The sequence below is a fragment of the Fringilla coelebs genome (genome assembly GCF_963513975.1).
Source record: "Fringilla coelebs genome assembly, chromosome: Z".
NCBI lineage: Eukaryota > Metazoa > Chordata > Aves > Passeriformes > Fringillidae > Fringilla > Fringilla coelebs.
In genome coordinates, this window is record NC_140031.1 from 8,477,642 (window position 1) to 8,491,068 (window position 13,427).

Consider the following 13,427-nt stretch of genomic DNA (forward strand, 5'->3'; position numbering starts at 1 on the left):
CTTCTCATTTCCTCCCTCCCCACTGGATCTGAGAGATCCCACAGCTAAAACACTGGGCAGTAATGCTCCCACCAGCCTTTGCATCCCATGCCATTATAACACCTGGCATGTAGACAGGCTTTGGGTATTGGGGTTTCCCAAAATGTTAAAAGCTACTTGAAATAATTTATCCCATCCTGATGAGCCAAATGGCACTGCAGAAAATCTGAATCCAGTAAGGCTGGGTCCAGGGTTTGAGTGGGTGATGCACTGCCTGCCCCCATCCTGAGGTGAAGGAAAGGGCATCCCATTCCCTCTGTCCTTATCCCAATGATGGTTTGCACCACAAGGACTCTCTGGGCTTGAGGAAAAAGCTTTTAGGGGTTTTATTCCACTCTGACTCCTTCAGGAGGTCTCAGTGTGCCAGGACAGGGTAATTGCCTTGCACAATGAGCACACAATGGTTTTTCTCAGTGCTTAGTACAAGTCACTTAAGTGACACAACTGAAAATCTTTTCCATGTACCTTGTGAAGAGTTTTTTTTCTCACCTGGGTGTTCTATTCAAATAGAGTATTCTATAGATGTTGCCTCATCTCAGTGACTAAGGCTGATGACACCCAAAAGAAAGCTGTTCTTCATCTCACACACCCAGACCTCACAGTCAGAGTTTAGCTAAATTGTCCTCAAGGCTGACAAAACATTGTGTGACCTCCTGGGACCCTGTTGCTGATGTTTCCTGGTCACAGCATCTGTGCAGGGCAGAGTTAATGGTAAGGGCTCCTTTCAGACCCATAATGTATTAAGATGACTTTAAAACTTATCCTTCTCTTTAAAGCTATTTATTTGGTGATTCATGAACTGTGGGGTCATGACAACATCCCTCTTTTGAACTTGTGTCAGACAATGGAAAAGACAGAAGAACAAGAGTTTTAAATGGTTTTGGTGGGTTTCTGCAGCTGGTACAGGGATAAATTCAGAAGGAGGTAACAAATCATTGTAATGCCCAGTTCAGAGGAGCTGTGGGGACTGCCATGAGACAAATCTGCACTCAGCTTGGCCTTGTTCACTGAAGTTTTCATGCTAAATGTGGTCTTTTTATGGCTAAATTTAGGTGCCTAAATTAGTGGTCTGTAAGAGACATTGCTCGAGGCTCTGGAGTTAGCAAGAAGAGGGAACATTCTTCAGGGAACAGCTCCTGCTGTGTGCACAACTTCTGCTTGGCCAGAGGACACTGCAGTGGGGGTGAGCAGGGAGGTGGAGTCCCAGCCAGCCCCTGGCAGAGCAGACCCAGAGCAGTGAAGATGCACAGGCTGTGCTCCCTGATGGCCATGGGTTTGGCCAGGCTGTTAGCTCCCTGCTGCTGCTGCTGCTGCTGCTGCTGCTGCAGAGCCCGTCCATTCCATCAGGCTTTGCCTCCCCTCCCCATGGATGTTTGTGAACAGACCAGCTCTGTGGTGTGCTGTGGGCAGCTACCCACTGTTTAGGGACAAGTGCCCCCTGCCCACATGCCCTGCCCAGTTCCTTCTGGTTTATTTCCAGCGACAATCCCATCCGCTTCCAGATCTGATCCAATTTTGTTTGCACTTCCTGCCTGCTGGATGTCCTGGCCTTTGCTCCCATGCCTTTCCTGGCAGATGTGTGCTGCTGAGCCACAGGCTGGTCCCAGCACTGTGACCCAATTTAAATGGTGATTTCCAACAAGCAAAGGCAGGCAGCTGGGGCTCAGAGATTCCAGGCAAAATCTCTGAGTCAGGATGTGAGTTTGAGCAAGGTGGAGGTGCTTGCCCTGAACTGCACAGGTTGTACCTGAAGCTGGAGGTAAGAGCATCCTTGAGGCCAGTGATGCTGTGTGGCTGCTGTCACCTGAATGACCCAGCCATCCCCTGGGCTTTTCTGCTGGTTTCATTCCCTGCAAAAAACGTTTACTGTGTCATTTATTTCCGAAGAGTAGTGGAATAAGCCTAAATCCTTATCTCCAGTCTGTCAGCTAATCCTTCCGTGGGCCAGGAGCGATGCTGTCAGATCAGGCTGTGAGCGTAGCTCAAGGCTTTCTGTGGTTGAAAAGCATGTTGCTGTTGCATGTAAATGGATTTCTTGAGAGCCCAGAAGTGGTCCTGGCACAGACATCAGCCCCAGCTCAGCGTTCCTCCAGCTTCATTTGACAGCGCTGGGTTGCAATAGGACCGTGATGAGGTAGATCTGGGAGGCTTCAGGGATGCAGCTCTTATGAAATTCCTGTTGATCCCATTAATGTTTGGTTAGCAGCCCAGGGAGATGATGAGGAAAATTTTTCTGTGTTCGTGGAGGAGTTTGGCTTTCCTTGGTCTTCCTGACAGAAATGCTCCAGGGAAGCTCGGTCTTTGCCTTCATTTGTTGAGTTCACCAGGCCAGTCACTAGTGTGTTTTGGTAATGGAGGAGCCCTTACCCTGAAACTGTCACCTTAACCTGAGCAGAAGGAACAAGAAAAGATCTTCTCTCAAAGAAATGCACCTCTGAACAGATGGCAGGCTGTATGCCCCTTCCTACTGAGGATAATATGAATAAGCAGTTTTAGGTGTCTTCTTGAGGCTTCTCCTTCACCCCCTTCAAAAGAGCTCTGTAAAAGCTTAAACCCTTGTGCACAGGAGGCCAGTTCTTAGGTCACTGGGCTGCTTTATAAAATGTCTAGATCCTGTTCCAGCACGACTGTGTCCAGAAGTCCCATCGTATAAGGAATGACACCAGTGTCATGTCAGCAGCAGGGCAGAGACAGGCCTGTGCCCCTTGGCCAAGGCTCAGCAGGGTAAAGGGTCACCTCTGCTCCCAAGGAAGTTGTGGGGACTTTCCTGACTATGCGTGGTTGACTTCCTTGCTGCTTTAAAACATAAACATGTTTGGCCTTGTTTAATCAAAACTTTGGGAGCAGATGTTTCATGATTATTCCACCAATGGGAAAAAGACATGGAAGCTGAGAAGTGCCAGCATCATGGCTTTTATGGGAGACTTTTATTAACTTAGTGGCATGCTGTTGAACTAGGGAATGAAGGCATTAGCCAAGACTCCAGTTTAAATGAGTCCCTTAACCTGAATGCAGAGTTCAGCATGTGTCAGTGAGGGGATGGGTGGAGCTGAGGCTCCCAAGGGTTAAGGGATCTTCAAGCAGCCAGTCCTCATCCTCATCTTTGTCCTAGTTCTCATTCCACCCTTCCCCTTGGGCTTCACCTCAGTCATCTGTCACCCCCTGCTTCACTTCCAGTGCCAGTACCCACCCTGGGGCTGAGAGGACCATCAAGGGTCCTGCACACTGCCTGTAAGCCTAAGCTCCGTGCCTCAGTTTCCCTGCTTGACCAGCCAGGGAAGATCCCAGACAGGAGGTAAAGGGAGCACAAGGGCTGTGAGAAACCTGGCAACAAATACAGCAGCATGGACACAAACAGGGGGTTTCTTCCCCATCTCTCCTCCCTGAGGTCATGCTCTGTAAGCAGGGCGGAGTCCATCCCCACACAGCACCCTGCCCTGAGCTTTTCTGCCATGTCCCTCATCACCATTTCAACAGGAACATTTTGCTCTCCAGTTGGAAGCAGTTAACAGTAAAGTCAATGCAAATGCTGCTCTGAGCAGCTCCAATGCCCATTCCATGAGCTGCTCAGGAACAGACCTCCCATGTAATCTCAGCTCTGCCTCTAACAGCTCATGGGGAAGATGGATCTGCCCTGACTCACTCCCAGGTCCTGATGAGCCCTGTGGATGTGGTGTGAGCAGGGATGTAGGTGGAGGACAGGCTCAACCACACACCTGGTGGCAGAGCCCCATGAGTGCCCTCTCCACACCTGGCTGGAGGCAGAGCCTTTTGGCAGCCGTGCGTGGAAGTGACGCTTCCCCACCTCGTGTGTGCCCAGGGACATCACGGTAGCGCTGCTCCAAGAAGGACTGCTCCTCAGAGGTCTGATGCAGCCAAAGTCCCTGGATCTGTAGGAAGCTGCCACGTGCATCCAAGCAGATCCCACAGTGCTGTGCTGGTGCCATCAGCGGCCTAGCCAGCTCACAAGCCCAAGTGCCCTGGGAGAAGCAGATGACAGAATAAAGGGAAACTTTCCATTCCAGTGCCCCCAAAAGGACATAATAATTTCCATTCCCTGTGTCATCTTGCTTGCTTGGTTATGTGGCGTTAAATTAGGGCTCTGGTTCAGTTACGGCTCATTACAGATTGTGTGTGGCTTTGTTACAGCGTGCTCAGAAGCACCAAAGGAGCTGAGCCAGTGTGAAAGTCAAAGTTTTAGGGACAGTTTGGTGACCAGGAGCTGAGCCTTGCCTGAGGCTGGTGAATTCAACAAGGCTTAGACACAGTTCCCATAACCCTGCAGGACATCAGGCAGGGTCTCTTCCTGACCCTGCCAGTAGAGAGGTAAAAGGGCTTGGGATGGAGATGGATTGGTGGCAGGTGGCTTCAGCATGTTCTCTTCCCATTTGAGCAAAGCAGGTGCCTCTTTTGTCTATCCTGAGGACCTTTGTGTGGTGCTTTATGTGACACAGAGTGCCAAAGGGAGGAGTTTGAATGCTGTCAGACAGCAAAACAGCTTTTCTGCAGAAATAGCTACATCCTGAAATACCTTGAGCAGCTGTGTTTATGCCACGGCGCTCACTCAGAGAGATGCTCTGCTGTGGTGTGGGCTGTTATTACAAACATCACTCGCAGTGCCCAGACCAGAGCCCCAAAGGGTGCTGCTCACCTGCTGGCATTAACACAAACCAGCGCTGTCCCACCATGCGGACGATGGGCTCCATAAATAAAAGAACCTGGGCTCATCCCAGTGCTCAGAGCAGCAGTGGGGTCTCTTCTTGGGGGCAGAGGGATTTCCAAATATCCCTGTCCCCATCCTTCCCCCAGGACTGCTTTCATCTCGGCAGTGTCCTCTGGCAGTTTAGGAAACCTCTGTTCCATCGAGGTTGTTCCGGGCTGGGAGGAGGGAGGAGGGATTCCCCGGGGACTTTCCCCGTTGTCATCACCCAGCAGTGCCCACGTTTGCTGGAGAAACGCAGTGAGATCCATGCGGGATAACAACTTTCCCGATGTTGTGCGGCGGCATTTCTTAGCGCTGAAGGGAAGGTGTGTGTTTGTAATTGCGGCGCCCGCGGCCATTAGCGGGGCTGGTTCAGCGGGAGCCGAATTGATCGGCTCTAAGTGGGAGAGAGGAAAGCTGGCAGTCTCCTTCCTCCGATTGCTGAGTGCTGCTCCTCTGGCCTTGTGAGAGCACGGAGAGCAGAGGCGGTGCTTTGGGGATGCCAAGAAAAGCCAGTACAGCAGCTTCCTGCAGGCTTCCTCCAGGCGTGGTCAGGGGTGCTCCCTTCCCTTTGCTCTGCTGCAGTGCTGGAGGCCGGCTGCCACCTCTCCTGAGCCCACCTGCCAGACTGTGCCAACCCTCCTGCTCACCTGTGCCAGGCAGCTGCTTCCTGGGGTACCCGGAGCCATGCTGCACACAGAGGCACTCCCCAGCCCCAAAGCAGGGGTATCCCACCAAATCCAGAGGCGAGGAGAGATCCAGCAGGCTGGCAAAGGGGAAGGTTGTGACTGAAAGGCAAAAGTGCATGATGGAAGTGGTGACTGTGGAGGTGCTGTTTTGGAGAAATCCGGTGGTGTAGATGCTCAGCTGCAGGAGGGCTTGGTGGGCTCAGTGCAGCTTGGAAAATTCCAATGCTGCAGCTGTGTCTTACATGATGTGAACCTGGAGAGCCTAAGCCCGGTTAATCACTTTCCCAAAGTGCCAGAGCTCTGTTGAGAGCAATGCTGCAGCCCACAGCACAGCAGAAACATGTTCTGCCCAAAGCACTGAGTGGAATTTGTGCCTTCAGCAGGGACATCATCCTCTGCCAGGCCTGGAAAGCTCCTGCTGCACCCAAACAAGTGAGGGCTGAACTGGGCAGACTACTTCCCATGCTATGTGATTTTTCTCAAGATGCTGGTAGTTTGCTTTAGCACACAGGCAGGGAGCCCCTGGGATGCTTGGGGCAGGTGCTAGGGGAATGTGCGAAGTGCTTGTCCTCCTTGCCTGTGCTGAGGTGTGCATCAGGATTGGCACAGAATTGTGTTCACTCACAGGAGAGCCACAGTGAGGAGTTAAGAGCACACCTGGGAGCTCTGACTCACTTCTCCCCCCCCCAGGAAAGGGGCTCTCAACACCCAGCTGCTCTCCTGGGAAAAGCCATTTGGGTGCAAAAGGGATGATCCCTGCTCCTCTGGCTGCCTCTGCCCAGCAGCACCTGCACGGGGTGGGCATGGTGGGGCTGTTCCATGAGGTCTGGACGTCTGCACTGCTGTCACTGCCCTAGCAGTCTTGCATACCTGGCACCTCTTGGGGGCATGGCTTAGAGGGCGGTCCAGTCCCATGGGGCTAAGAAAGTCTAGGAACAGAGAGGCAGACAAGGCTTTGAGTCACTGTGGATCAATAGATCCACTATCATTCCCATCCAAATACTTCATTAGTGTCCTTTCCCAGCTCATAGGAGCTTTCACACATCCTATGGCACCTTGGGCTTGAAATATGAGGATAAGCAGTGCATCCCTTTGTGGATCAGCCTCCAGGAGGGGCGAGAGCTCAGGCATAGCCCTCCAGCAGCCCTCTCTGCTCACAGTTGGACCCCTCCTCATCCCTGTTTTCCTCCCTGCTCACAGTTCTATCCTGCTTGGTCTCATTGCAGGAGAAGAAAGGCCAGGAGATGAAGAAAGGTCCCGAGGAGGAAATAGCAAAACTGGAGAAGCTGCTTAGCCTGGTGAGACAGCCAGGAAGCAAAGAAGAGCAGTGAGAGGGGGGAATGATGACTCTGTGGGCAGCCTCTGACCAAACAAGCTCGGCTTTGATCGGTGGCTGCTTGGCATGCAAGCCACGGGCCCCTGCTGCCCACTTTTTGCACAGCAGGAACACTTTTCCTCTATGCCCGGACAAATAAACCGAGGTGCTGGGAGAGCTGTGGTATGCAGTCATGTCTGAGCTGGGCAAATCTCACCATGCTTGGCCCTCCAGAGCCACAAGGCCCTTGGCTTTCTCAAGCCTTGACTGGGCTTACACCAGATGAGAGCCCTGTGGAGGGCAGGAGGGGGCCTAGGAAAACTTCAGGGCTGCTGCTGCATGGCAGCCAGTCCCACTGTGTGAGTGGTGGCCAGAGACTGGGCTCCGAGCTGTAGACCCCCATCCCCAGGCATTTGTGCAAGTCAAATGGAATGGCACACCTGGATTTTGGGGTGGCAGCCTAAGCCAGAGGGTGTGTGGAAACTGGGCCTGGTGCCCCAGGACTGAGGGAGAGACATTCCAAGCCTCCAGAGAGCACATGGCAGCAGCTGCCAGTCACCAGCTGTGGGAGGCTCACAGCTCCCCTCTCCCCAGGGGCCTCAGTGTGGGGCTGGGGTGCCTCTGCCCAGCTGGTGCCCGTGGAACTGCTGGGCAGCAGGGTTTGCAGAGCCTGCCACCGCTCTGTGTGCAGCAGAGGATCAGCTGCTGCGTGGCTGCGGTGGCAGCAGGAGCAGCAGTGGCCTCACAGCATGCTGATGAGCGGTGGCTGTCTCCACCAGATCTCTCTGCACAGCTCCCAGGCCTGGGGACCAAAGCCACCAGACAGGTGTGGTGGCAGGTGTCCTCCATATGCTCAGCTGGCCTGTCTCCCACAAGCATCCTTGGAAAGTGTGGACACAGCTTGGAAACTCTCTGTGCCTCTGGCACAAAGGTTGGGGAGTGCTCTCTGCTGACTCCCACGTGCCCCAGGCAGGAAATACCCAGTCAGGTTTCACCCAGCATTAAAAAGCCACAGACGGATGTGGACATGAGCCCTTTCTTATCACCATCCCCAAGCAAACCTCCCACAGTCCCCTGGACACATTGGTCCCCCAGCCCTGGGGCAGCCACTCCTCAGCCCTCCAGGATGGCAGGACGTTCCACCTCCCCCCGAGTGTTCCAGGCACTGGGGAGAGCTCAGAGACACAACATGGGTCCTACAATCCGTTTATTAGTCTAGTAAAAACAAGGCTGCAAAGGGATGTGTTTGCTACACCTGACACGGGGAGGAGCCGCAGGCTCTGCCAGGCCTGGCCAAGCCTCTGCAGGACCCCGGACTGCCATCCCTCCCACCCCACCCTTCTGTCCCCTTATTGCAGTGGCTATGCCAGCGGTGACTGTGGCTATTGCTCGGCTCTAGGAAAGGCAAGGCAGAGCCCTCCAAAACCCACAGCACCCACTTGGCAGGGGGGGGATGCAGCTGTCAGGCTTGCAGACAAGCCAGATGACAGCATCCCTCCCCACAGAGCCACTGTGATCCCCAGGGAACAGGCAGGGTCAAAGAACCTTCAAAGCTATTTGTCCAGGCACCCTCATCTCCCCAGGAAAAAGCCACACCAGGCTGCTCTCAGCAGGATCGGGGATGCCTGCAAGAGCACGTCTGCTGCTCACAGGCAGGGTGACTACCACGGCTGACCTCGGCTGGGAGCAGGCAGGGGGGAGGGCAGGGTCACGCACCCAGTGAGGAGGAGGAGGGTCATTTGCCTAGCAGCGTTGATGCTAATGCTGGAGGGGACTGACAGACAGGCCGGGGATGATCAGGCAGACCATGCAGGCCCTCTTGTGCCTCATTAAATCCGCTGCTTGGGCAGACATCTGCCAAATGCCCACCTGAGGCTGAGGGCACCTGGCACCCAGGGCCACCCCCAAGCATCTGGACTGGTAACACCCTGCTCAGCCAGCAGGGCTGGGGCTGCTCAGGTTTCCCTGGGCACACCCTGCCATGGAGCAGCCAGCCTGCACTTGTGCCAGCCCTGCTGCCTCCCCTCTCTAGGCCCCCAGCCGGCTTTGCTCAGGTCTGTGATGTTGTCGCCACTGTCCCAGGCCACGAGCACCAAAGAGCCCAAAAGCTCTTCCCAAATGAGGGGTGCAGAGCTCCTGCTGTGCTCACTGGCCGCTGGGACAGGCATGACTGTCCCTGTAGAATATCCCCATCAGTTGTCTCTCTATCCCCATCATCACTGTGGACACTCGCGGGAACTTCACACACCAAAACCACAAAGGCAAAGGACTGTGCCCCCTCTCACAGCCCCTGCAAGCAGCTGGGTGTCCCCTCAGCTTTCATCATTCCTGGTCCAGCACACGAGTCCCAGCACACAAGCATCCAGTCTGGCACAGCTCCTTCAGCACAGCTAGATAGCCCAGTCCCCAGGCAGATCAGGGCTGCAGCAGGTACTTCTCTTCATTCCTTGACTCATCCACATCAGAAGCTGGGGTCTTCTTGGGACATGAGGGGGTCCTGCAGGCTTTGCAGAGAATGAGGAAGAGGATGAAGATGAGCAACGCAATGACACAGTTAAAAGAAATTGCCACGATTGCTCCGGTGGAGAGAGCAGCCGCCATGGCCACCGTCCCGCAGGAATCGGCAGGGCCCACAGCCCGCTCTCACGCTCGGGATGCCAGAGCAGTGATGGAGCGTGCAGCCTCCACCTGCTGGCATTGGCAGGGGAACAAGGGGGACGGCCGTGGAGCTGGCGGTGGGATGGGGCCAGGCCGGCGGCAGGACAGTGTCACCCCGTCACTTCGGCCGCTCACAGCTGTGTCCCGGGCTGCACCACAACACAGGGAAGCTTTCTCTTGGCTTCCCCTCCTCTGGCAGGGCAGTGAAGACAGAGGGATCACTGTTCTCCCTCCAGCACCTGGAAGAGAGAAAGTCACAGTCACCGTAGGCATAAGGGGACAGGCTCTGCGAGCCCCTCGGGGTGGGCTGTGGGGGTGCCAGGGGACAGCTGCCCCAAGGCCCACGGGGCTCTGCTGGAGTTCGAGACCTGCAGCGGCTCCTAGGTCAGATGCTGTCTGGGGACATTTCCAGCCCTGGCTCTGCCCCTCATCTCCTGCACGGGCCACCAAGGTGGAGGTGTCCCCAGTGGGAGACCCGTCGCCTCATCCCGGCCCAGACGCTCCTTCCCGTGCACTCCCGGGTAACTCCGGACAGCCCTGGCCCCGCTCCGATGCCCTCTCCATCCTCCAACTCCTTGTCCTGCTGCCGGCGGGACACCGCTGCGAGGTCCCGCATCCAGAACGGGGCCGGGGCCGGGTGGCAGCAGGTGGGGGAACAGGGCAGACCCCGTTGTGCTTTTTACCGGGGTCGGGCAGAGCCCCGGCTGCGCCTCTGACCCTCAGGGCCTCTGACCCCCGCCCGCCGCGGAGCGTGACAACAACGGAACCCCCGGAACCGGACAGCAACAGGTCCCACCAACTCCGCCCTCCCGCCGCGGAGCCCCGGCGTTACCCACCTGCCTCGGCTTCTCCCCCGGGGTCGGACCCCGGTGCCGGCGGGAAGGCGGGTGGCGCTGCCGGGGCCGGGGCCCCGCTGAGAGCGGGTTGGCGGCGCGGGGTCCCGGCGCGGAGCGGCCCCGGCGCGGCCCCGGGAGCGCTCGGAGCCGGCGCGGTCCCGCCGCGGCCGCCCGTGGGTGCCGCAGCCCCGCGCGCCGCCCGCGCCCTCCCGCCGGCACCGGGGGGCGGGCCCTGATGGCGCCCCGCCCCCACCCCTCCATTGGTCAGCCCCTCCGCCTGCCGCCTATCATTGGTCAAACGCCTCCCTGGGGACACGCCCCCTCGCCCGGCTCCCACGTGAGCGGCGGGGGGAGAATGCCGGGTAGCGCGCGCTCTGCCGGCCCGGCCCGGGACCCGGCCCGGTACTGCCCCGGTACTGCCAGCGGTACGGCCCCGGTACTGCCCCGGTACTGCCAGCGGTACTGCCAGCGGTGCTGCCCCGGTACTGCCCCAGTACTGCCAGCGGTACGGCCCCGGTACTGCCAGCGGTACTGCCCCGGTACTGCCCCCGTACTGCCAGCGGTACTGCCCCGGTACTGCCAGCGGTACGGCCCCGGTACTGCCCCGGTACTGCCAGCGGTACGGCCCCGGGACTGCCAGCGGTACGGCCCCGGTACTGCCCCCGTACTGCCAGCGGTGCTGCCCCGGTACTGCCCCAGTACTGCCAGCGGTACTGCCCCGGTACGGCACCCATACTGCCTGCAAAACTGCCCCAGTACTGCCAGCGGTGCTGCCCCGGTACTGCCCCAGTACTGCCAGCGGTACTGCCCCGGTACGGCACCCATACTGCCTGCAAAACTGCCCCAGTACTGCCAGTGGTACTGCCAGCGGTACTGCCCCCGTACTGCCCGTAATACTGCCCCGATACTGCCAGCGGTACTGCCCCGGTGCTGCGAGCACAACTGCCCCTGGTAGTGCCCCCGGTACTGTCCCCGGTGGTGCCACCGGTGCTGCTCCGACACTGCCCTTGGCGCTGCCCTCCCGCCGCTGCTGGTGCAGCCCTGCCTGCGTCTTGATGCGCCTGCCCTCATGAGCTGCCTGACCTGCCCTGCCGCGCCCGGGGGCCACCGGCTGGCTCTCCATGCTGCTGCCTGCCCGGCTCCTGCACGCGAACACACACAAACACATGAACACACACACACATGAACACACACACATTCACACACACACACACACAAACACACACAAACACATGAACACACACAAACACATGAACACACAGACACACACGGACACACACACATTCACACACACACATTCACACACACACATGAACACACACACACAGGAACACACACACACACGGACACATGAACCCACACACAGGAACACACACACACACACACACACGAACACACACACACACACAAACACACACAAACACACGAACACACACACACACGAACACACACACACACACATTCACATGCACACACAGACACAGACACACACATTCACACGCACACACACACGCATGAACACAGACACGCACACACACACAAACACACGTGCACCTGGTCCCACACACATCGGGGCTTGAGGATGCTGAGGATGGAATTGCCAGGGCTGGGCTAGGGTCCTTCTTGGGTCACAAGTGCTACAGGCGGGCAGGGGTGGGCTTAGACTCCCTGACAGCTCAGGGAGAGGAGGGAACAGGACATTTAAGGAAAATCAGTACCTGGGAATACAAGCAAGATCACCGGCACAGCCGGCTTCCCCCTGTCCTGTCGGTGGGGAAACTGAGGTACATGGCAGCCTGACCCCATGCACAGCTGCCAGTTTCCACATGGGCATTGGAGCCAGAGAAGCCCTCAAGTGGGGCTTCACCCCAAAAAGTGGGTGCTCCTACTGAAGGGCACAGATGTGGCACCCAAAGGAGGTGGCTGGGAAACAGGAGGAGGGGCTGGAGGGGCCCTCGGGTGCTTCCTGGAGACCCGCAGGGATCAGCACCTGCAAATGCTCTGAAAAACCACATCCAAGCGCCACATATGCCTGGTGACACAGATGCACAGCAGTGACACTGGGGTCTGTGGCAGCCAGGCATCATCATATGGTGTGGCTCCGTGGGAGAAGAGGCAGCGTGATGAAAGATGGGTGAAGGGCAGAGCTGTAAGGGAGCTGGGACATCTCTGTGCTGGCCCGCACCCACGGGTCTGAGGGTTGGGTAAAGTTCAGTCCTAAACTGAGAGCTACCAAGTCAGCTGAAGATAACTTCCAGTGAAAGAAAAATAACAATCACTTTGCAGCTTTGATGAGGTGGCTTTAAACGTGCCATGGCCATAAGGGAGGGTTACTCGCTGCCTGAGGATCTGGCTCTCGGCTCTCTACGAAGAGGGTGTTTTGAGTAAACATAGACACATCGCCAGTTGAAATGTCAGAAGCCATCTGATCAGACACTCAAACATCTTCCTTGGCATTTATGGCTAATCTGCTCATTAGTTGAGAAAAGCAGTCTCCTCCTTAGATGTAAGGGAGTAGCAGCTGGGAACAGTGCAAAGATAAAACAGATTAATTCTGCCCCATGCCCAGGACTCACATCTGCCAGCACAGCAGACAGGTCCAAGCATTTCCCTCACTCCCTCCAGGTAGTGGGGCAGGAAGCAGTGAGGCCTCCAGAAGGCGGGAGGAGGCGTGCAAGCCTGGCACAGTCCTGGCTCCACTGGTGCTGGCATCCACTTGTTTGGATGCGAAGCAGGTGTCTGTGTGCCAGGCAGGCTGCTGGAGACTTGTCTGGTTGCACAGGTAACACACTGCACCTCTCCTGCTCCCCCTCACTTGGGTAAAATCTCTTCTTCCGACGCTTGTGCTGTTACCCTTTAACTGACAGCGCAGAGTGCTGGGTCCAGCTGGAGCTCACTGCACAAGCAGCGACATGGGAAGAGAAAGAGCACACAGGACAGGGAGTGTCCGGGACACATGTGAGCTGAGAGCTCAGCCGGTCACACAAGCAGCCCTTCCCTCTGGCCCAGAATTACTTAACCAGATCTGCTCCAAGAGGAAAACTACTGCACAAGAAAACATGATCCATCCTTTGCCTCACTCAGCAGAGTTCAGGACAAGTCTTTTTGAGGCTGCACTTCCAGCCAGTTTATTAAAGGAGGAAAAAAAAATTAGCAAAAAACTTCACAGGAAAGACAGAACCTTGATC

General features: G+C 56.5%; 2 protein-coding genes across 2 annotated transcripts in view; one reads left to right on the top strand and one right to left on the bottom strand.

The window, feature by feature from the left end:
• Positions 1-6,793, top strand: part of DNAI1 (dynein axonemal intermediate chain 1) — a gene marked incomplete at its 5' end in the record, with an annotated part of 136,185 nt that extends 129,392 nt beyond the window's left edge. Inside the window, one exon of the mRNA XM_084224945.1 lies at positions 6,657-6,793. Coding sequence (XP_084081071.1) covers positions 6,657-6,761 — 105 coding nt within the window. The 3' untranslated portion in view covers positions 6,762-6,793. The remainder of the gene's footprint in view (positions 1-6,656) is intronic.
• Positions 6,794-8,104: 1,311 nt separating this feature from the next.
• ENHO (energy homeostasis associated) lies at positions 8,105-10,363 on the bottom strand. Its single transcript, XM_084225146.1, has 2 exons — positions 10,240-10,363; positions 8,105-9,642 (listed from the first exon to the last, which is right to left on the bottom strand). The coding sequence occupies exon 2, from the start codon at positions 9,344-9,346 to the stop codon at positions 9,161-9,163; it is 186 nt and encodes a 61-aa protein (XP_084081272.1). The 5' UTR covers positions 9,347-9,642; positions 10,240-10,363; the 3' UTR covers positions 8,105-9,160.
• Positions 10,364-13,427: the final 3,064 nt, after the last annotated feature.

Bases quoted from the DNA above. Each gene is read 5' to 3' on its own strand.
- ENHO (XM_084225146.1), bottom strand. From the start codon at position 9,346: ATGGCGGCTGCTCTCTCCACCGGAGCAATCGTGGCAATTTCTTTTAAC.